General features: G+C 53.9%; 10 protein-coding genes across 10 annotated transcripts; 5 read left to right on the top strand and 5 right to left on the bottom strand.

Annotated features, from left to right (window-relative positions):
• Positions 1-59: 59 nt before the first annotated feature.
• BNA2_2 (Indoleamine 2,3-dioxygenase) lies at positions 60-1,532 on the bottom strand (the record flags this gene model as incomplete). Its single annotated transcript, XM_014688276.2, has 1 exon — positions 60-1,532. One exon carries the CDS (start codon positions 1,530-1,532, stop codon positions 60-62), a length of 1,473 nt encoding a protein of 490 aa, XP_014543762.2.
• A 1,388-nt stretch (positions 1,533-2,920) lies between these two features.
• Positions 2,921-4,681, top strand: TSG101 (Tumor susceptibility 101 protein; the record flags this gene model as incomplete). Its single annotated transcript, XM_014688277.1, has 4 exons — positions 2,921-2,971; positions 3,031-3,118; positions 3,172-3,410; positions 3,476-4,681. 4 exons carry the CDS (start codon positions 2,921-2,923, stop codon positions 4,679-4,681), a joined length of 1,584 nt encoding a protein of 527 aa, XP_014543763.1.
• Positions 4,682-5,576: 895 nt separating this feature from the next.
• Positions 5,577-6,822, top strand: G6M90_00g110960 (uncharacterized protein; the record flags this gene model as incomplete). The annotated part of the gene is made up of 2 exons (XM_014688278.1): positions 5,577-6,345; positions 6,428-6,822. 2 exons carry the CDS (start codon positions 5,577-5,579, stop codon positions 6,820-6,822), a joined length of 1,164 nt encoding a protein of 387 aa, XP_014543764.1.
• Positions 6,823-9,767: 2,945 nt separating this feature from the next.
• G6M90_00g110950 (uncharacterized protein) lies at positions 9,768-10,090 on the bottom strand (the record flags this gene model as incomplete). The annotated part of the gene is made up of 3 exons (XM_066131818.1): positions 9,768-9,774; positions 9,844-9,893; positions 9,956-10,090. The coding sequence occupies 3 exons, from the start codon at positions 10,088-10,090 to the stop codon at positions 9,768-9,770; spliced, it is 192 nt and encodes a 63-aa protein (XP_065987869.1).
• Positions 10,091-10,573: 483 nt separating this feature from the next.
• G6M90_00g110940 (uncharacterized protein) lies at positions 10,574-11,480 on the top strand (the record flags this gene model as incomplete). The annotated part of the gene is made up of 2 exons (XM_014688280.1): positions 10,574-10,892; positions 10,957-11,480. 2 exons carry the CDS (start codon positions 10,574-10,576, stop codon positions 11,478-11,480), a joined length of 843 nt encoding a protein of 280 aa, XP_014543766.1.
• Positions 11,481-11,831: 351 nt separating this feature from the next.
• prlL_7 (MFS transporter prlL) lies at positions 11,832-13,549 on the bottom strand (the record flags this gene model as incomplete). The annotated part of the gene is made up of 3 exons (XM_014688281.1): positions 11,832-12,173; positions 12,254-13,256; positions 13,359-13,549. The coding sequence occupies 3 exons, from the start codon at positions 13,547-13,549 to the stop codon at positions 11,832-11,834; spliced, it is 1,536 nt and encodes a 511-aa protein (XP_014543767.1).
• Positions 13,550-14,090: 541 nt separating this feature from the next.
• G6M90_00g110920 (uncharacterized protein) lies at positions 14,091-14,920 on the bottom strand (the record flags this gene model as incomplete). The annotated part of the gene is made up of 2 exons (XM_014688282.1): positions 14,091-14,605; positions 14,701-14,920. 2 exons carry the CDS (start codon positions 14,918-14,920, stop codon positions 14,091-14,093), a joined length of 735 nt encoding a protein of 244 aa, XP_014543768.1.
• A 1,390-nt stretch (positions 14,921-16,310) lies between these two features.
• On the top strand, positions 16,311-20,208 carry RPB2 (DNA-directed RNA polymerase II subunit RPB2; the record flags this gene model as incomplete). The annotated part of the gene is made up of 3 exons (XM_014688283.1): positions 16,311-18,707; positions 18,761-19,989; positions 20,046-20,208. 3 exons carry the CDS (start codon positions 16,311-16,313, stop codon positions 20,206-20,208), a joined length of 3,789 nt encoding a protein of 1,262 aa, XP_014543769.1.
• Positions 20,209-20,600: 392 nt separating this feature from the next.
• Positions 20,601-20,917, bottom strand: pet117 (the record flags this gene model as incomplete). Its single annotated transcript, XM_014688284.1, has 2 exons — positions 20,601-20,765; positions 20,822-20,917. 2 exons carry the CDS (start codon positions 20,915-20,917, stop codon positions 20,601-20,603), a joined length of 261 nt encoding a protein of 86 aa, XP_014543770.1.
• A 275-nt stretch (positions 20,918-21,192) lies between these two features.
• On the top strand, positions 21,193-21,819 carry vma-10 (V-type proton ATPase subunit G; the record flags this gene model as incomplete). Its single annotated transcript, XM_066131817.1, has 6 exons — positions 21,193-21,195; positions 21,249-21,287; positions 21,337-21,370; positions 21,430-21,438; positions 21,496-21,596; positions 21,658-21,819. 6 exons carry the CDS (start codon positions 21,193-21,195, stop codon positions 21,817-21,819), a joined length of 348 nt encoding a protein of 115 aa, XP_065987920.1.
• Positions 21,820-21,937: the final 118 nt, after the last annotated feature.

The raw sequence follows: 21,937 nt of genomic DNA, 5'->3' as shown, positions 1-21,937 counted from the left end.
GAGTAGAGACAAGGCCCCCAACCCCCCCCCCCCCGGTTCTGCATCCATGGCCGGCAATTTCAAAACGAACAAATACCGCCTCCCTCGTCATCCATGGTCCACGAGCCCGCGAGCCCCTTGACGTCCACGTCCGTCTCGACAGCGCCCTTGTCGGCCTTGGAAAAGACAGCGTCGGCCTGGTACTCGGCCTTGAGCTTCCTCTTCATGAAGCGGCGCGTCCACTCCTCGACGGCCGGCTCGCCCGTCTCGTCCCTCGCCTGCTTGAGGAAGGGGATCAGCGCGGTGCCGCCGGTGCCCGTCTGCCCCTTCTTTGCCTGGGCCGCCGACGCCGACGCGGCGGCGAGGTTGACGCGCTTCCTGCTCTGCGAGCGGCCGCGCGCGCGGGCCTCCCTCGACGGCGTGATGATGTACCGCGTCACAATGGCAATGTGCTTGTCTCGAAAGGCGCTCAGCATGGCGAGGCAGGCGTCGTAGGCGAGGCACAGCTGCCGGTTGGGCTTGTTGGCCTGCACAAAGTCGCGGATGTTGGCGACCCGCGAGACGTCGGCGAGGAAGCGCGCGTGCGGGCCCGGCATGTACCGCCGCATCTCCTGGATGAAGTTGTTCCTGCTGGGGGCGGCGTGGCGGCCCCCGGCTTCGGGCTCCGACTCGGACGAGGCCGGGTTCTGCCTCTCCCCGGTCGGCAGGTGCTGGATGCCGAGGACGATGTCGAAGAACTGGATCAGGCTGCTCTGCGCGTTGCTCCCGCCGCTGTACTGGCGGTGCTTTTCCGCCCCGGTGCCCTCGTCGTACAGCACGCCGTGCGGCAGGCCCGCCTCGGCCATGTTCTTGCTGCCCGCGAGGAACGGGCGGACGCGGTGGTAGAAGACGGTCGGGTCGCAGCTCTCGTGCATCCGAACCAGGATGTTCGTCAGGTCGGTCAACAGCTCGGCGAAGCCAACGAGGCACCGCGTCACCGTCTTCGCGTCGTCCTTTCTTGCCGCGGCAATGGCCGTGAGCATCAAGTCGAGAATGGGGGCGCCGCGGGCCTCGATGGCCACCGAGATGAGGTAGAACCACGACTCGTCGATGGATCCGGTAAATGTATTCAGCGTGGCCAGATTTTCCATGTTGTCAATGTCTTCATCCATGAAGACGGGCTTGAAATTCCACAAGCAGACGGCGGCGTAGGTCGCAACGGGGGGAACCTCGAGGTGGTCGGATATTTCGAGCAAGGGCACAGAAATGGCCATGGGAAGTCGGTCGGCCGGCGCGTCACCCCCCCAGATGTATGCGTGGGCCATGAAGCAGAGCAGGGAATACGCACGGCGCCATTCTGCTTCGTGTTCGAGGCCTATGGTAGAGAGGACGGGTAGGTGGTCGATGACGCTGCGGAGGCGACGGGACAAGACGAGGGCTTGCAGATTGGCCGCGATGGCCTCCCACTTGTTGTAGTAAGGATCGGGTAGGTGCGTCAATGGAAGGGTCTCGGGCAAGAAGCCATGTCTGGGAGATAGGCCGTAATCGGCGAGAACGGGGACAGGAGGCAGCATTTCGCCAGGCGAGGTTTTTGGTTGAGGCTGGAAAAGCCCTCGTCGTGGCCCCGATTCCGGTTATGGCCGATGGAGTCGGAGTATCTGTCTCTGTCCTGACTTTGGCCGCAGCCTCGGCCTTGGCTTCGAGAACTTGAACTCGGTTGCACGGCGACAAAAAAAAAGACTTCAGAGTCAACAGAGAGTCTAATTAGTAATAGCACGGTGATGCAAGTGCATGAGAGTTTGTCAAGTTTGCGCGGGGGAGGGGTTTGAAGGAAAAAGAGTCGCAATCGATAAGACCCGGTCGTAGGGGACCTGGGTGGCTTATTATTAATGTCTGGGTCATACGACTCGTGCCGAGGCCGGACGTCCTGGTTACAATAGTATTGGGTTTCGGTTGACTCGGAGTGGAGCTGGGACGTTTATATGCCAACATCGTATTCTAATAGGCTACCAAAGATTGAAAAGGAAACCCTTCTGGTCTTATTCAGTTGCATTTTGCTCCAGTTGTCTCGGCATTTCGAGCCATAGGTACGGAGAATCAGGTTCCATAGTTGCACGGGAAGCCTGCACAAAACGTGCGACTTGTCAGGGCGGGCTTTCATAGGGAGGGTTCTAAGGATTCGACCCCTTTGAAGTCAATCGACGCCGCCACGTGGTCATACTTGTATCCACAAACTGTAGGTCAATGCTAGTTGTTGCCATGAACTTGGTTCCTTTCGGGTGAGTGATGGCTTGTTCCAGGTCGAATCATATTCAATCCTTCCAAGTCGCGAGCCTGCAACTAGGACCCACAGGCAAGGTACCCGATAGCCGGTCGCTTCGAGTCCTCAAGTTGGTTGGGAATCATGAACTGATGCAAATGCCACTATGCAGTACGGGGATGAGAAGAGAGGTCAGCTTCAATTTACCCACTCAAGGGCCTTGCTGAGCATCTTAGTTACAACCCGAATCTTTGGAACCTGTGCTCCCATCGGATGCCCGTCCCCGTTTCCCCGCCAAGAGGCGCCACCAGTCAACCCACTTCAAAGCTCACACCTCACCTTGACCTTGCCTCACCTGGACCACTTGAGCCTCTACCACCGCATCGCCAGACCCCAACAAGCGCGATAAACAGCAGCTGTTCCGGCGACTTCGACACCGCCATCGCCAGAAGCTGACCCATTCCCAAACTCGCTACTTTGAAAAAGATAAACCCCTCCCGAATCACCTGTCATCGAGTGTTGCTCTCCAAGCCCTGCTCTCCTCAAGGCAGTCGCAAAATCATCAAGTCCATGCGAATGGCCACCGCTTCGCACGGTTGAGCTTGAGCCCCTTGGAGACAGGCTAAGCACTGCAAATCGAGGCATCCAACAAGCTCCAGCTTGTGGCTTCTCCAGCTCTCTTGTGCAGCCCTCTCCTCCACAATGCCAGTACAGCAACATGTTCTCAACTGGCTGTACAGCGTTCTAACCAGTGTATGCTTGCCCAAGCTGGGTCCAGATCAATCCTTCATCCTTCTGATATAACGCCATAGGAATATCACGACGTCAACCGCACATACCATGATGTCGCCCAAGCGTTGACACAGTATCCCACGCTCTCCCCGCGCACCGACGTACATAGTGAGCCACTTCAGCTTTGACCAGACACTATCAAATCGCTAATAGCATTCTAGCCTTCTCCAACGGCTCCAGCGCGCTTCTACTCCATATCACCGGCACGATACCCGTCAACTTTCGCGGAAATACATATCGATTCCCGATTTCAATATGGGTCCCTCACGCTTACCCTCGCGAGCCGCCGCTCGTCTATGTCACGCCAACCGACAACATGATGGTTCGTCCAGGGCAGCATGTTGACCCTCAGGGGCAGGTGTACCACCCATATCTGGTGGGATGGGCACAATTTTGGGATGTGAGTTGGTCAAATGATTTCTGTCAGCATTTGCATTCGTCTCCCAAAGCTAACGGCTCTTGCAGAAATCAAATATTCACGACTTCATGTCAGTTTTATCCGATATATTTGCCAAAGAGCCCCCGGTTGTATCCAGACAAGCGACTCAACCACAACCGCAGCAACCACCTATTCAAGCACCACCTCCGGTCCCCCCTCTGCCCCCGGAGATGGCACCTCGACCGCCGCAAACACTTCAGAGCTCGACAAACGGCTCCCGTCCGCCGCCGCCGCCTCCGCCAAAGGAAGATCAAACACCCCAAACCTCCACCCACCCAGCCTCTCCTTCGTCAGATACGACCGTGCGCACGTCCTCTGTCCCATCCCGATATGAATCAGCACCGCCGCTTCCCACCCAAGCACCAGCATCACCGCCCGTTGTACGACATGCTCAACCTTCCTCTCAGTTCCAACAACTCTCGCAGCAGCAGCAGCAGCAGCAGCAGCATACACAACCTCCTACGGGACATTGGCTTCCACATGGACCGCATAGCTCATCTCAAAACCCGCCGTATTCGGCACAGCAAGTGCCGTCTCACCAGCTTCCACCACAATGGCAAGCTCTAGGACCACCACCACCTGGATATGCTGTAGCCCCTGGGGTAGGAATGCCACCACATATTCAGCAGCCTCTAGTACAGCAACCTGCTCCTCCCCCTCCAAACATCCTTGATGAACCACTCACTCTCGACATTCCCGAAGCCACGACCGTAGCGCCTCCCCCAATACCACCAAATCCCGAAAAGGACAACCTCTTGCGACAAATTGCCCAGACCCTGTATGTTATTCGACAGCGGTCTCGACAACAGAATGATTCCACCATGGCAGGGCTTCAGGGGCAGCGAAGCGCCATGCAGAATGCCATGGCTGGTATTCAATCCGAATCGAGCCAGCTCACTCAGCTATCTAATGTGCTTACGTCGAACACGACCATTCTCCACGACGCTTTACGGAAGGCAGACGCGGTTATTGATGGGTCAAGAAGCCACCCTGCGCCTGATATCGACGAGCTCCTCGTGGCTCCGACAATCGTGTCTAATCAACTGTATAATTTGGTGGCCGAGGAGAAGGCCCTCGGAGACGCCATTTTCATGCTGGGCAGGGCTGTTGAACGGGGCCGGATTTCCCCGGCCGTATTCGCAAAGATGACACGGTCGTTAGCAAGAGAATGGTACCTCAAGAAGGCATTGGTGAGAAAGATTGGCCAAGGCATGGGCATGGCGTCAGCATAGTCTAGCAAGGAGTGTGAAGCCTTTGGAAAACCACAGTGGGATCACGGCGAATCAGATGAAACAATGTAGCCTCGGCGCGAGAAGAAGAAGAAGAAAATTCCCGTTTTGCTTACCGATTTACATGGTTCGTCGAACATGGCTCAATATCATATTTGTTTGCCCGCACTCTCCACGGTGACACGCCGAGCGAGCTGTCCGCCCAAGTCTCGGCACTTGAAGGCGCAGATGTTCCCATACAGACTTGACAACGGCCTCTGCGCTCCTCTCGTCTCTGGACCAAGTCGCGCCTCGCAGCCATTCCGCCGCCAATGTCCGGTCCCTGCGCCCCTCCCGGTCCTGCATGGCGCCGGCGCCCCGGTCCACAATGTCTCAAGAACAATACTACACCAGCGCCACAACCCCAAAGAACAATATCAACGGGGATACATGGATTCACCACCCGGCCCGGCCATCGTCAGCGGGAGGAAGCGTACACGTCCCGAGCTGCCAGAAAAATGTAACCCCATAAACGAAAAAGGGAACCCAGATATCCCGGTTGAAACTTGTTTGTCTTGACGGCGGGCGGCTCGCTTGAATTTGGAAAGCATACGCGATATAATGACTTTTTTTTTTATTTTTACTTTTTGTTTGTTTTTCTGCAAATGCTTTCGTGTCAGTGCAAGGCGGGTGCCGGTGTGACAGGGTGAACCGTATTTGAAGCCCCCGTTCAAACCGGTTGATATTGTACAACGGGCCCTCGTTGCGATTGTACCATGGTATTATCCCAGAGCCGAGCAGCTTCCATTGTCGACGTCCAAGCATTGATAGCCTCTGCTCAAACCTACGACATCAAAAAGGGCCTCTCGACATACAACACTCCTCCTCTCAACATCTCCAAAACGAAAAACTGGGCGTCATGAACACCACGACCACCGCCGACATGGCCTTCAACCCGCTCCTCCAGCCCGTCACGTTCCTCTCGGCGTCGCAGAGCCCCATCTCCATCCCGATCCCCAGCATCGACGCCTACAACGACGAGACGATCAGCGTGACCATCAACTACGCCTTCCAGCTCGGGTCGTGCGCGACGCTGCTCGTCATGGTGCTCGTCATGACGCCGCCCTCGAAGCTGCGCCGCCTCTCGTCGGCCCTCCACCTCGCCGGCCTCGCCGCCTGCATCGTCCGCATGGCCCTGCTGCTCGCCTTCTTCCTCTCGCCCCTCAACCACTTCTACCAGTTCTGGGCGGGCGACTACGCCTCCGTCCCGCGCCGCTTCCTGGTCAGCAGCGTCGCCGGCAACGCCGCCTCCCTGCTGCTCTTCGTCGTCCTCCAGGCGGCCCTCATGCACCAGGCCTGGACCATGGTCTCCCTCTGGCCGGGCCCCGTCAAGCTCTGCCTCGGCGCCGCCTCGGCCGTCGTCTCCCTCCTCGCAACCGGGTGGCGCGTCGCCTTCGCCGTCGTCCAGAGCCGGTCCGACCTCGAGCTCGCCCCGGCCCTCGACCAGGTCTGGGTCTTGCGCGCGGCCCTGATCCTCAACGCCCTCTCCATATGCTGGTACTGCGCGCTCTTCAACCTCAAGCTCGTGCTGCACCTAGCCGTCAACAGGGGCATCCTGCGGTCCTCGCAGACCCTGAGCCCGATGGAGGTGCTCGTCGTCACAAACGGCGTGCTGATGATTATCCCAGGTACGTCTTGTTTCTGCAGCTCGACAGTGAACTATTTATTTACTCTTGGTAAAAACAAAAAACTAACACCAAACCTAAATAGTCGTCTTTGCCGCCCTCGAATGGGGCCACTTTCCAAACTTCGAAGCCGCCTCGCTCACGCAGACCTCGGTCGCCATCATCCTCCCCCTCGGCACGCTCGCCGCCCAGCAAATGACCGCCGGCGGGAGCCTGGCCTACCTTTCCGGCGCGAGCAACCACAAGTCGAGCGGCCCGTCCGGCGGCGGGGAAAAGCCGACCCCGCCCTCGACGGCGGTGGGATTCTCGGGCCTCAGCACCACCTGCGGCTCGGGCAGCCTTCACCAGTCGCCGTCCGCGAGGCCTTCAAAGCTGGACCACTTCGATCTGGAGCTGAGCAGGATTGACTCTACCGGCGCTCTGGCTAATGACCGCGTGCGTATTGATACCGATTTGGAGCAGAATGAAACGAGAATCTAGGGGGTTCTTTGACTTCGCTTACCCCTGACAAGGGGCGGTTTGGGTAGATACAGATGGACATCTGCCAGCTTAGACTTTTTATTTTCTCCACAGTACAGGCTTTGCTTAGAGATTAATATTGCGCCGACCTGGAATTCTTGGATGGGGTCCAAAAGCCCTAGTTTATATCATCAAGTGTCAGAAAGGGGGGGCAGGAGATTGTGTCCGCGTACTGGCATAGTTGACAGCATACGGAATTTCACTTCAATTTAGCTTATACAATGGATATCTCCTATATTTGTGTAAATTAGGTCCTATGCTGCATGTGTCTTGGCAATGCCGTAACATGTAAACACCCTGTTCTCTGTACACATCTTTCCATGCGTTTGACTTTGGGCTCAAACCTACTGTTTTGCAATCAAATTCTTCGCTAGTCAGTTTGCGCACGGTCTTTTCTCATAGTCATCTTTTCCCGGCAGAGACTGACAAGTCGTTTCATCTCATTGACTCGCACTGGTTGCGGTTGCTCCAATGCACAATTAACACGGGCAATAAAAGGAGTGTTGCTTCGAGACGTCCACCGTCGCCCCGAAAGCCTCCAGGTTCGACGCCTTTCGCCAGTCTGCGTAACTTGCATGCTCTTGGGCCCCTGTCCCCATTGCCCTGCATAGCTGCCAACGGACGCGGAATCGTTCTGTGGCTGCTGTGTGTCCGATTCGGGGTGATTAATACTAGAAACCCTTGGAAGCGAGCCGTCAGACTTCTTTTCTTTCTCAGGGTTGTTGATATTATCGGTCCAGATCTCCCAGTGGCCAGATAGTGATGAACGCACCGTTTCCATGGGTCCATCGCTAGGCACACGCTGGTCCTCACCCTTTCGACTGATCGATTTGGGCTCGTCCAGAGCAGCATGGTGCTCAGTTTCTATATTCTGCCCGATGGGCCTCTGTCGCCACCGGGCTGGTCCCCAGGAGGAGGAGGACTTCCTCCTGACCTCCTCAGTTATCCCGGGCTTGGGTTGGTGGACTACCTGACAAGAAACCGATGCTGGGATCCGAGCTTTATATCGAATGCTATATTTGCTTTTTACATTTGTCTTTTCCTTGGCGATTAACGATTCGAAAAGGCCTATTTTATTCTCAATTTGTGACGGGGCCGAAGAGGCAGGTTGTTTGGGAGTTGCCTCTAACTGTGCCACAGCAGCCTCGACACTCATTTCATTGTGTAACAGCACTGGAGATGTCAAATGGCTGGGTCCGTGCTTGAATTCGGGCGATTTCCGTTTTATATGCCGCCTAAGTGGAAGCTTGCTCCTGGCCTTGCTGACTGATGGCGTTGGTTGGAACCCAACAAACAGAGGCAATTTATCTGTCTCCTCTTCCCTGCCACTCTTACCGGGGGCCGATTCGATATGCGGCACTGCCCTGTCATCTCGGGCCTTGGGTATGAGGCTTATCTGGCTTTCGGGCCGAGATGGAGGCCTTGCTTGGGCCGTCGAGGTGCTCTCGCTTGCATTCAGAGTCAGACGACTAGGGTGCATATCTGTCGGCTTTGGGGCCTGCAATGGCCCAGAAGCTTCTATTACTGACGAAATTGTTTTATATTGGTTATTTTCTTCCGCGGGATGGAGACCACAGGCGGATAAGCGGTGTGGCTTTGCGCTTTTCTCCACGTTTGGAAGCGATGGATAGGTGGATGATAGTGGCAGATATCCAGATAGTCGTTTCGACACGTTTGCTCTTTTCGGACAGGACAGGACGGCAGCTTGACTCTGGGCCAGGCATGCTAACGGCGATCGAGCTCGGACTGTTTGCCATCTAGCTGGCAAGCGTAGTTTGCTACCTTGGCGAGCTGGGCCGTCGGTCGAGCCTGTTGAATGAGACTTGTCTGCGTGTTGTCAGCTATTGCCCATCTTGAGACTACTCACAAGAAATCCGACCCTCATCAACGGTGTCTTCGACAGCACCTTACTAACCGGGATTGGTAGCACCAAGGTTCACTTCAAAAATCTTTTTTCTCTCTGCAACCACTGAAGAGCCCTTTTCGACAGTCTCCGGTCTCCCAGGTTGCCAGCTACACTGGACCTTGTCGTTTGATGCACTTGATTCCTGAGATGCCAGGTCTTGGCTTGTGGGTGCGTTTCTCGCAGAAGTACATAAAGACGAAGTTGTTATGGACGAGGGAGCAGGAGGTGGCTCGAAGAGGCTCGTTGCACACAATGTAACTGGAGCTCTTGCTGTCCCTCTCAAGGATAACGGTTTGCTTGGGCGCGACACGCTCTCCAGGCCCTCAAACTTGGAGACTAAATGAGCGAGGCCCCTACCCGCTCCCACTCGACGCTTCAATTGGCGCGCTGCGATAGCGTCAGCGTCTTGGGGCTCGGAAATATCTGTCGTCAAAGTTTGTGTCGCAGACAACAAAGAAAGTATCGGCATTGTTGCCAGGAATGCCGTTCATGCCTGATGCAGAGTAGACTGGAAGTGTGCGAAGATGTCTAGGATTTAGTTCAAAGCAATGTTTTCCTAGGTTCGTTGTCAGTGTTTCCAGAGTATTGAGAGACGCCTTCCTGGTGTGTCGGAATGGATCATGACCCTCCCTGTATGTAGGGAAGGAGTCGTATGACTGCGGTTGACAATCATGCTTTCCACAAGCTGTGTGAGCAGGGCGGCTGGCCGATCAGGACCATCACTTCAAAGTCCGCAACAGATGGGCTTCAAGGCGAAATATTTGTATTGATTCATGTTTGATCCCGTTCTCGAGACGAACTGCGCCCATTTACAATTCTCCCATTCATCACACCATGCTTGAGACCAATTCTATTTCTCTTCCTTCACAACGATATGCCAAGTGACCCCTCTAGCGTACATTCGTGTTCATCTATTATACAGGTAATGGTCGGTCGTCCAGCGCCCATTCATATTTGGCGCTTCGATTCCGCAGCTGGTGTGGTTTTAAAAGTCGGTCAATTACTGGCTATTCACATAATCTTGTCAGCATTTCGTCAATGCGCCTCGGCATTGCAGGGAGTTGGATATCGCATACGGAGGCAGAAGCAGCTCGCCCCAGGGGCTAGCGAGAAAAGTAACGGCGGCCTTCAGCAAGTGTCAGAGTCCAAGGTAAATTTTATCGAAAGTGACTCCCAGGCCAAACTCACGCCAAACATGGCAATGCTGCGGACAACAGCCGCGTTTTCGGATGAAGTCAAAGTGCCGTATGCGGAAACGAGGAAACCCTTAGGAGCACGGCGAGATGAAGGCTTCTCAGCGAGGACTCTCTTGGGAGCAGGCATTTTGTATGGATTGGGATTAATGCGACGGCGTGTGAAGTCGTTTTGCGTTGATCAAAATGGTGAATGGCAGATCAAAGCGTTTGGACGGAATGACGATTTTGCTGGAGCTCTTTAAAAATTTCGGGCGACGGCTTCTTTTCCAGTGACAAGGGGCCAAATTGACTACCACCCCAGACCCACTTGCCATCACATGATTGGCGTCATCAGCAGCCCAAGCAAGTCGAGGCTCAAGATAGACATGATCTTTGACACTTTAATTGAGACAACATATCGAGATATGCAAAGGCCTTACTTCCTCTTCGAGTGTATTTAATTCAACTTTTAAAAAATAGCATTCTGTGCAAATCATCTCCCATCACCGCATCCTGAACCTAACCCCACCTGTCCTCACTGGTCACGTCACGCCTTCCACATCAGCCATACATACATGCTCAGACAGCATAATTTCATAGAGACGTCTCATCCAACAAGGTCACATCAATAATGGATGATCAGTCGACTATACCAGAACCCGGCGGATTCATCCGGCAGACCGGCCTCCCGTCTCCGGCCCCATCCTCAGCCTCCACCAGGCCCCTTGCCGGACTTCCTCACCCACGAGGTCACTCACTACGCCCGGGGTCAAGTAAAGAGGACATGGTCCGTCGCTACGTCGAAGAGCGCCTCCTACACATTTCACGCCGCTACGTCAAGAAATTCGGCAACCCAAATCCCGGAGATGAGGTCGTCGGGTTCAAATCCTTCGGCGAAGTCGCCAAGGAGCTCGACGGACTGGTAAACGTCCTGTGGAAATCCGGAACACGTGCGTGCCAACAATTCGCCCTTTTCCCCCGCCTTCTTCGTGAATACTAACCGCCTTGTGCTAGCGAGCTTGCAAATTCCGTTTCTGTTGAAACTAGCCAGCGACTTTACGCAGTATGTGCGGTCCTTCCCGCCCTCTCCGCGAGCAACATTTGAGTTGCTGAGGAAACTGGACCACTGCTTCGCCAGTCTGTTGCGCGGCCAGGACATGGACACAAATGAGACCCTGCCCGGGTTTGAGAATGGTCTCCGGGCAGGCATGACCACGACCGACATGGTCCGGTGTCGGAGTTTGGTGGAGCAGACGAGGGTCTTGATCGTGGAGGTATTGAGCAGCGGCGACGTGGATGATGAGGACGATGAGGACGAGGACGAGGATACGGATATGGATATGGATGGCGGTGAAAGTGCGGCGGAGGCCGGCGGCAACCGGACCCCGACGCCGTGGGATATTGAGGAGGAGAGGTTGCACATGGATGCGGCGCGGATATACGAAAATACTATTGTGCAGCTGGGCGAGAGATTGGGCGATCCGTTGGGAAGTGAAAACAAGATTGATAGTTCTGCGGTGTGTTCGACTGCTGATTAGCGCATAGTATTGCTCAGACTAATAGTAATAATGGTAAACATCATGACGATTCCGCCTAGGCTCAATAACTTGGATAATATTATCTGGTATGGTCCTTAGAGTTCCTTCTAGATAATGTTATCAGAGGCCTCTGTGGACCAAATCATCTTTTATTCGTAGTCTTTACATACAATCGCGTCCGGTAAGACCTCTCCACAAAGTGATAGCGATAGTAAATACGCTCAATGCCTCACTAGCACTACCAGATATGATTGCCGACTAGTTTCTTTTGGACCTGCAGTTCAGTCGCACACCACTGCTACCAACGCCAGGTCCATAAACAGGTGTATTCAACCCATCGCAAAGGCACCACTAAAGCATGTATCTAAAGCCTCTATTCAACTTTACAGTTCCTTCGAATCTAGACTCCACAATACTGGTACTCTTGGCCGGAGCATCGTCCTCTCGGCGTGGCTCCTCATCAAGGACGGCCTCGGCCTCATCAAGCTTCCGATTTTCCCATTTCAAGCAAAAGAGCAGCGCAGTAGCAGCCACCATAGATCCGAATACAAAAGCGCTGTTGGAAATCATGGCAGGCAGGTATTGCGGCCCCGTCGATTTGTCATACAGGTAGGGCGAGTAGACCTGGGCAATGTTGCCGACCATGTTCGTGATGGCGAAGGCTGCCGAGCGCTTCTCCAGGGGTCGGGGCAACTACAACGTAAGCGGTCAGCCGGCAGGGTCCTGAAAGGACCAAAAGCAGAGCATAAAACGAGGGCAAAAACAGCGCTTACAGTCGACGACAGCCAAGCATACGTAATGTCGAAGCATCCGTACACGCCACCCAGCATGAGGAACAGGGAGAAATATCTCGGCGCCAACGAATGAGTACACGCGGCAACGATGAAGCCGACCATGCCAACGGCCAGCGGGCAAACGAGGTGCCAGTACCGCTCCTCCAGCTTGTCGCTCGCCACGGAGACTGCCATGGCAACAACAGCGGCAAACACATACGGCGGAGCCGTCATGAGCAGCGATTCGATCTTGCCAAAGTTGAATGTAGCCACCAGCGTGGGGATAAAGGCCGTGACAGCGGCGGCGGACGTCTTGAGAATGACAATCAGCGTCAGCAGCCAGACCTTGTAGTCCAAAAGCGCCATCCTGAGGCCCTGCAGCACGGAGCCCTTTTCCTCGTCGACGCTCCCGCTGTGCACGCGCAGTCTGTGCATGGCAACCGCCCTCTGCTGGCTCGACAGCCACGCCGTGGTCGCTGGGAAATCGGGCAGAACGAAGATGGACGCCAGGGACACGGCCACGGTCGCGGCGCCCTCGATGACAAACATCCACTGCCATGCGTGCAGGCCCCGGGCGCCATCGAGGCCGTACTGCACACCGGCGCCGACGAGGCCGCCAAAGGCGCTGGAGAGCAGGCTCCCCGTGTACATGACGGCCGTTCGCGTGGCCAGCTCGCGCGGCGTGTACCAGCTCGACAGCAGGAAGAGCGCGCCAGGGAAGAAGGGGGCTTCGAGGAAGCCCAGAAAGAAGCGGCATATGACGAGTCCCCTGAAGTCATGGACGGCGGCGGTGGATGCCGAGACGACGCCCCAGAGGGCCATGCATGTGGGCAGATAGATGCTCGGCCTGACCCGGGTGAGGATGAGGTTGGAGGGGATTTGCAGAGTCAGATAGCCTGCGAACAGGACCGAGATGCAGATGTTGAACTGGTTCCCTTGCAGATGGAGGTCCTTCTCGATGCCTTGGATGCGCGCATTGGGCAGTGCGTTGCGATCGAGATAGCTGCCGATGCGATTAGCCAAATGGAGATGGAGTTGTGGGGGAGGCGCAGTCTGGAGACTGGGACCGTCGACCCTTGGTCAGAGTCTGGTCGTGGAAACCAACTTCAGAACAATCATGGAAATCATGACGGGCATCAGGGTCCAGTCGATCCGGCGCACCAACTCCTTCTCTACGGCGGCATACTCCTCCTGCGAGGCTGGCAGGTAGTCAAAGACGGCATCTTCAGCTGGTCGGGTCGAATCGGCAGACAGTCGAGCTGTGTTGGTCGCGGTGCTGCTTGCTGAGGGATCCATGGTGCTGACCCTGCGGTAGCCCGTGGACCGAGGGCGTCTGAAAATACGCAGCATCCAGGGCCGCCTCTTGTCGGGGCAGTGAGGGGCCCCGGTGTCTTTTAAAATGTCAATCAGGCCAGATACGATGATTGCCGAGGCCTCGTTTGCAGCAGACTGGACGTATGGTGTACCGTCAATGTGACGGCGGGGTAAAAGTCAAGTCAAGTCAAGTCAAGTCGAGTCTGAGAGATAAAGACTCTCACGAAGCTAGTGACATGGAGGGGAGGGGCGGCAGCAAACCCAGGTTGAGGCCGATGCCGCGCTTGTTCCCGATGACGAATTCAATCGGCAGTTGGCCGAGTGGCTGCACGGTCAGACGAGCATGCAAGCCGGATTATGAAAAACAGTCCGCCATTGTTCTACTTAACTACACTAAAAATTGCAGCATGGGGACATGGTCCCCGTACATATACAGACATGGAGTCACTGGGTGCCAAATAGGCGAGCCACGTGGGGTGGAATGAATGACTGGCAGCAGAGCCAGCACCGAGTATATTTAGGCTTACTCGTACGGCTTCATCAACGCGTTCCCCAGAATCTTGTCATCAAAATCCGGAATGTGGGTGGTGTGGCTCCACGGCTTGAGACCAACCTCCTTCTGCACCGTCTTGGCAAAGCAGCCAAGCCATCCCTTTCGCGGAAATGCATCAATGACTTCCTCCCTGGTGACAGCATGCACAAGCTCCTTGATGTCGGGCAAGTGAGGGTGGTCGCTGACATTGTCATAGATGGTGGCCAACTGAATCACCTGTCCCAAAAAGGTAATGTTGCCGTCGGTGCCCAGGTCTTGGTGGCGGATGATGGCTTCGCAGACGGCATCGGCTTGGTCCTGTGTAGATCCAAAGTCTTGCAAGACCCCGCGGGCTTTGAAGCCGCCATAGAACTCAAACGACATGCGGGTTGCCGACATGTTCTCTTCGGCGGTGCCAATGTCGTGGAGGAGGGCCGTCAGGGCGAGAGTCGATGGGGAGAAGCTCTTGACATGCTCGGGAAACTGTTGCCGGATAATGGCAGTTGCTATGGTTGCTCATGTTAGTATATGGTGTTGTGTTGTGAAGCAGGGTCAAGCATGTTGATGCAACTTGATGGTGTGTGCCTAAGTTAGTACTTACCATAGTAGTACACCCTCATGGAGTGGTTAAATGTTTCGGGAGGCAGCTTGTCCTTGGCATACCCTTGGGCCTTGACCACAATAGGATCATCAGAGGGAAACTCGATGCAATCCACCTTGAGCGGAGTTGGCGTATTCTTATAAGTCTTGCCGTCGAAGAGCTGGCCGGCATCCACTGGGACAGCGGTCCAGCCATGGAGCAAGACTTCATCGGGTGCCATGTTGGCAGCGGCAATGAGAATTGGAGATGATAGGGAAAGGGCAAAAGAATATTTCATTTGGGTCGATTGATAGTTTGAAATGTTTACAGGAAAACTCGTGGACGTCGACTCCCCCCGCCGTTGAGTCGCTTATATACAACAACGCCTGCCTGAAACGACGGCCTGGCGTGTAATTCTGGCGGGCATCATGATGCAGCAGCCACGCGGGAATTCCGAGTCGCTTAATAATGTCATATTATTACGAGGTGTTATTAGACAAGGTTCAGGCACATCCTTATTTGTAGTCACCTGAAACGCTTCAATCTCTCATGTGACAATAATCCATTGATTGATGGAATTATTTACCGTCTTCAGAGTCTCCGGCGCGGTTAGGCTGGCCACCTACACCGTGGTGCAGGGTAGGTGTATCGTAGGGCGGCGCGCACGAGCCAGAAGCTACCAGACCACCCCAATTGGGTGCATCAAACCGCCAGGCCTGCAAAACAATTCATTATTGTTCACAACTCGCGTCTTGGCTCGCAGCTCCGGTTTCTGGTGACGATAGAGCTGATTGATTCAACTTTAACTTAGATTGAGTTCACTCCTTTATTTTTACAAAATGCAAAGGGTATCTTGGCTTGCAGCGGTTTCTTGAGCCAATTTATTCAACCGTAAGCAGACTGGTGTTATCTAACTTCGAATAACACTCCCCGTTAGCAATGAAGAGGACTTGCTTGAGCCAATTTATTTTTACTAGAATGAACGCCTGGCTGGCAACTGAGTGGCTCGTTTAATTTGGCCTTAGTAATCCTTCATTTTCTCAAAAATGAAATGCTGCGTAGGGCTGTAATCCTTTATTTTAGTGACATGCTGCATAGGGCGCTACTTGATTTAACCTGTTGGCAGCTGAGTGGCTCGTCTAATTGCCTGGCCTTAGTAAGCATTAAAATGGGCCCTACACACTTTGGGTCTAGCGTCATTGCCGTCTCCGCAGGCGCGTGCAGGCAAAAGCGTGGCAAAAGAGCGGCAAAAGAGCACTTCTGCTGGCGGCGTTTGAACATTTGGATGCTCTATGCACATCATCAACGACAAGTCAACCACGCCTCCAGCATTGCGATCATCAGCTAGCCCTCCCTAACCTGTACGCAATAAGAATATTGCGCGCCGATAATCTGCTGGATTGCGCTCCCAGCTGCACGCGCGGTGCCAGAGGCGCCAGGTGTAGCACTGACCCCCTCGACTCCGATCTGGTTTGCAACTCCAGCTCAGAGTCCTTGGACCTGATTCGACCTCAAGAAGCATTAGGCAAAACCGACTGCCGCGCATCGAACACCAAGCTGGGACATTGTGATAGTTGGTTAGATTAGCCCTCGAGCCTCAATAGAGTAAACGTAGGTTCTCTGCCGGCAACATGGCGGACTACGAGGAGGATTACGACTATTTAACTTATGATGGCGACGACGACGAGGGCATCACCCCCGAGGACTGCTGGACCGTCATCTCGTCCTTTTTTGATACCAAGGGCCTTGTTTCGCAGCAGACTGATTCCTTCGACGAGTTTACACAGACGACGATACAGGACCTTGTCAACGAATATTCCACCATCACACTCGACCAACCGAACCCTCCATCAGCCGCGGGAGAAAAAGTTGCCCTCCGCCGATATGAGATCAAATTCGGAACCGTCATGGTGTCACGTCCGACCATCAGCGAAACCGACGGAACTGTGACGTCGCTGCTGCCGTACGAGTGTCGTGACCGAAACTTGACTTATGCAAGTCCTCTCTACATCAACATTACTAAGAAGGTCTCCAGGGCTGTTGAGCAAGATATACCCCTCAAAGAGTTGGATGACGCTCAACGTGAGGAGCTGAAGAGGACCGGTGAAATGCCTACAAAGCTTGTCTGGGAACTCGAGGAATCCGCCGAGGACGATGACACTGGCAAGTCGGAGGACTGGAAGAACATGGTGTTTGTTGGAAAACTTCCCATCATGGTCAAATCCAAGATTTGCCACTTGAGTCGCGAGCAGGAGGACAGCTTGTTCATGGTCAATGAATGTCCCTACGACCAGGGTGGTTACTTCGTCATCAATGGCAGCGAAAAGGTCCTTATTGCCCAGGAACGCTCTGCCGCCAACATCGTCCAGGTTTTCAAGAAGGCTCAGCCTAGCCCGTACACGTACACTGCTGAAATCAGAAGTGCGTTGGAGAAGGGCTCACGTCTTATTTCGAGCTTGTCACTTAAGCTATACGGCAAGGGCGACTCCGCTCGTGGTGGCTTTGGTCAAACCATTCACACCACTCTTCCCTTTGTAAAATCCGATCTACCAATTGCCATCGTCTTCCGTGCCTTGGGTGTTGTGTCTGACGAGGACATTCTCAACCACATCTGCTACGACAGAAAGGACAGCCAGATGCTGGAGATGCTTCGACCATGCATCGAAGAGGCCTTCTGTGTCCAGGACAGAGAAGTTGCTCTCGACTTTATCGGAAAGCGAGGTAACCGAGACCAGGCCGGCTTGGGCAGAGACAAACGCGTTCGTGTTGCCAAGGACATTTTGCAGAAGGAGACGCTTCCTCACATCTCCCAAACCGAAGGCAGCGAGACGAGAAAAGCCTTCTTCCTGGGCTACATGGTTCATAAGCTCCTCCAATGCGCTCTCGGACGACGTGAGCCCGATGACCGTGATCACTTTGGCAAGAAGCGTTTGGACCTGGCTGGTCCCCTTTTGGCCAAGCTCTTCCGCGGCATCATTCGCAGAATGAATACGGAATTGTCCAATTATTTGCGAAGATGCGTTGAAGGTAACCGTCATTTCAACTTGGCAGTTGGTATCAAGCCTGGAACACTTTCCAACGGTTTGAAATATTCCCTTGCCACTGGCAACTGGGGAGATCAGAAGAAGGCCATGAGTTCGACTGCCGGCGTGTCCCAAGTGTTGAATAGGTATACTTTTGCTTCGACACTCTCTCACTTGCGACGAACCAACACACCAATTGGTAGAGATGGTAAGCTCGCTAAACCGCGTCAGCTGCACAACACACACTGGGGCTTGGTCTGTCCGGCCGAGACGCCAGAAGGTCAGGCTTGCGGCCTGGTCAAGAACCTGTCATTGATGTGTTACGTCAGTGTGGGTTCACCGGCCGAGCCATTGATTGAATTCATGATCAACCGTGGCATGGAAGTGGTAGAAGAGTACGAGCCGCTGAGATATCCCCATGCCACCAAGATCTTTGTCAATGGTGTTTGGGTTGGTGTACACCAAGATCCTAAGCACCTGGTCAGTCAAGTCTTGGATACTAGACGAAAGTCGTATCTGCAGTACGAGGTGTCTCTCGTCCGAGAAATCAGGGATCAAGAGTTCAAGATTTTCTCCGACGCTGGCCGAGTTATGAGACCAGTGTTTACTGTGCAGCAAGAAGATGATCCCGAGACGGGCATTGAAAAAGGCCATCTCGTTTTGACCAAAGAGTTGGTTAACAAGCTTGCTAAAGAACAAGCTGAACCACCCGAAGACCCAAGCGAGAAAATTGGCTGGGAAGGACTGATTCGTGCCGGCGCCGTCGAGTACCTCGATGCCGAAGAAGAAGAGACATCAATGATCTGCATGACGCCAGAAGATCTTGAGCTGTATCGTCTGCAGAAAGCCGGTGTTGCTCTTGATGACGATATTGGAGATGACCTGAATAAGCGTCTCAAGACCAAGACCAACCCCACAACGCACATGTATACGCATTGTGAAATTCACCCCAGTATGATTCTTGGTATTTGCGCTAGTATTATTCCCTTCCCCGATCACAATCAGGTAAGCAGCCTTTGTCAAGAATTGTCTCATGCTCTACTGACAGGCTTTTTTAGTCACCTCGTAACACCTATCAATCCGCCATGGGTAAACAAGCCATGGGTTTCTTCCTCACCAATTACTCTCGCCGTATGGACACCATGGCAAATATTCTCTATTATCCCCAGAAACCTCTGGCCACCACTCGATCCATGGAGTTTCTCAAGTTCCGTGAGCTGCCTGCTGGCCAAAATGCTATCGTCGCTATTGCCTGCTACTCGGGTTATAACCAGGAGGATTCCGTCATTATGAATCAGAGCAGTATCGACAGAGGCCTGTTCCGTAGTCTGTTCTTCCGTTCATACTCCGATCAAGAAAAGAAAGTTGGTTTGAACTACACGGAAGTATTTGAGAAACCATTCCATCAGAGTACTCTTCGTATGAAGCACGGAACATATGACAAACTTGACGATGATGGTATCGTCGCACCCGGCGTGAGGGTATCCGGGGAGGACATCATTATTGGCAAGACGGCGCCCATTGATCAAGAGAGCCAAGACCTGGGAACCAGAACCAGCGTCCATCAGAGACGTGACATCTCCACACCGCTGAGAAGCACGGAGAATGGCATTGTGGACTCGGTCATCCTCACAGTTAATGCCGACAATGTCAAGTACGTCAAGGTTCGTGTCCGAACAACAAAAATCCCACAAATTGGCGACAAGTTTGCTTCTCGTCACGGTCAAAAGGGAACCATTGGTGTCACTTACCGACAGGAGGACATGCCATTTACACGGGAGGGTGTGACGCCAGACATCATTATCAACCCGCACGCCATTCCATCTCGAATGACAATTGCTCACTTGATCGAGTGTCTGTTGAGTAAGGTGTCGACATTGGAAGGTATGGAGGGTGATGCCACACCATTTACTGATGTGACGGTGGACTCTGTATCTGAACTGCTGCGCAAACACGGTTACCAGTCCAGAGGATTTGAAATCATGTACAACGGCCATACCGGCAAGAAGCTGAGAGCACAGGTGTTCTTTGGGCCTACATATTACCAGCGACTCCGTCATATGGTGGACGACAAGATCCACGCGCGTGCTCGTGGACCTGTGCAAATCATGACACGGCAGCCAGTGGAGGGTCGTGCTAGAGATGGTGGCCTGCGATTCGGAGAAATGGAGCGTGATTGTATGATTGCTCATGGTGCAGCTGCCTTCCTGAAGGAGCGACTGTTCGAAGTATCAGATGCCTTCCGAGTCCACATATGTGAGATTTGCGGGCTAATGACACCCATTGCGTGAGTACCCGTTTAACGTGCCAGCGTGAGGATGAATTCTGCTAACATGTGCCTAGAAATCTTTCAAAGCAATCGTTCGAATGCCGACCCTGTAAGAACAAGACCAAGATTGCCCAGATCCACATTCCCTATGCTGCCAAGCTGTTGTTCCAAGAACTTCAGTCCATGAACATTGCAGCAAGAATGTTTACCAACAGGTCCGGCGCATCTATCCGATAAGCGGGACTCAAATTGGCCCAATAGATGGTTATGTAAGACTGGCGAAACGGAGAAGAGGAAATAGACAATTGCGTGGTTTCTGTTCAGGGAGTTGATTGAACGGGAAAAAAGAGGGACGAATGTATTATGATGACATAGCTGCACACCCCTTTTGCTAATGCATTGAAGTTGAGTTAGATTCTTTACAAGATGCATTTGTACTGCTCCCGCAGCAGAGGCTGTACCACCACAGGATAATATGAATATGCAAAATTTACCAAAAAATGACCCCCAAGTTATAGTACATGTTATACAGAGTCGTGATTCTATTTCCCCCCGGTTCGCTCAAATCTATGCTTCCGCACCTCGATTTCTGATTTTAATTTTCCAAGCATCGTCATGCATGTGTAGCATCATCGCGGCGGCGCGTCCTTGGCATCCATTTCAGCCGTCGAGTCACGCACCGTCTGGTGCTGCTTGTACTCTGCCTCGAGGGCCCTCTGCATGTCGAAGTCGAGCTGCCGCTCGCGCTTGACGCGCTGCTGCTCCATGTCGCGGACGACTCCCTCGTGCATCGCCTATACAAAGTCAGCCCCTTGGTCTTTGGCGCACGACATGAGCCAGCGGAGCGAACCTCCTTCTCCCACTTCTGCTGGAAGTGCACGAAGCCGATGGTGCAGGCGGCGAACAGCGACGTCCCCGCCAAGGTGAGCTTGGATGCGCGCGACATGGCGGCCTGTTCTTCTTTTTTTGTTTGGTGTCTGGCGAGCAGCAAAATGCCATGCACTTTGCTGGCGTGTAAAGTGAAGGGTTAGACAAGCTCGGCCAGATTAAGTCCTGCAGCCATGGTGGGGCACGGGGCCGGGGTGAGCTGTGGGCAAGACGTAGGCCCGCCGATTACCTCACTTGCTTCCAGCACCTCACCTTCATCCTTCGTTGTCCAATCCAATCCCCAACCCGTCGCAGTCTGCAATTCCGCCTTTTCTACAGAACAAATCGCCCACCATGGTCCGTTGCCTGATGCCGTGAATTCCCCGACGACGCTAACTCTGTGCGTGTAGTCTGCCCAGAACTCTGCAGGCATCCAGACGCTCCTTGATGTACGGCCTGCCCTGCTCCTCACCTCGTGTACTGTGCTAATTCGTGTAGGCTGAGCGGGAAGCATCCAAGATTGTGCAAAAAGGCAAGTTGGCCCATATACGGAGGAGACGCTGAAAGCCGTTTACTGACTGACCGTCGCAGCACGAGAATGTGAGTAGCAGCCCTGGGCACGTACGACCAGACGGGGTGCTAAAACGACGGGTCTAGTCCGCACCAAGCGCGTCCGCGAGGCTCGTGACGAGGCGAAGAAGGAGATTGCAGATTACAAAGCTTCCAAGGAGGAGGAGTTTAAAAAATTCGAAGCCGAAGTACGTTTTTTGTTGATTCATGGGCCGGGGAGGAGCGCGAGAAAGCTGACAGACGGGGCAGCACAGCAGGGGAAACCAGCAGGCTGAGGAGGAGGCGTCCAAGGAGGCCGACAAGGAGATCCAGATTATTAAGGAGGCCGGGTCGAAGGGACAGGCGGGCGTGGTGAAGAACCTCCTTAGCGCGGTGTTTGACGTGCAGCCCGTTGCGCCAGAGAAGGAGTAGTGCGTTTGTGTATTTGTTACGTCATGTTGGCTTGTATGGATTCAATGGCAGTGAGAGGGTGTACATGGTAAGCGAGATGGCCTGGACGGGCTCGCGTGCACATCATAGATACGTGCGT

This window comes from Metarhizium brunneum, chromosome 7 (genome assembly GCF_013426205.1).
Source record: "Metarhizium brunneum chromosome 7, complete sequence".
NCBI lineage: Eukaryota > Fungi > Ascomycota > Sordariomycetes > Hypocreales > Clavicipitaceae > Metarhizium > Metarhizium brunneum.
This window is presented reverse-complemented; position numbering and strand designations above follow the sequence as displayed.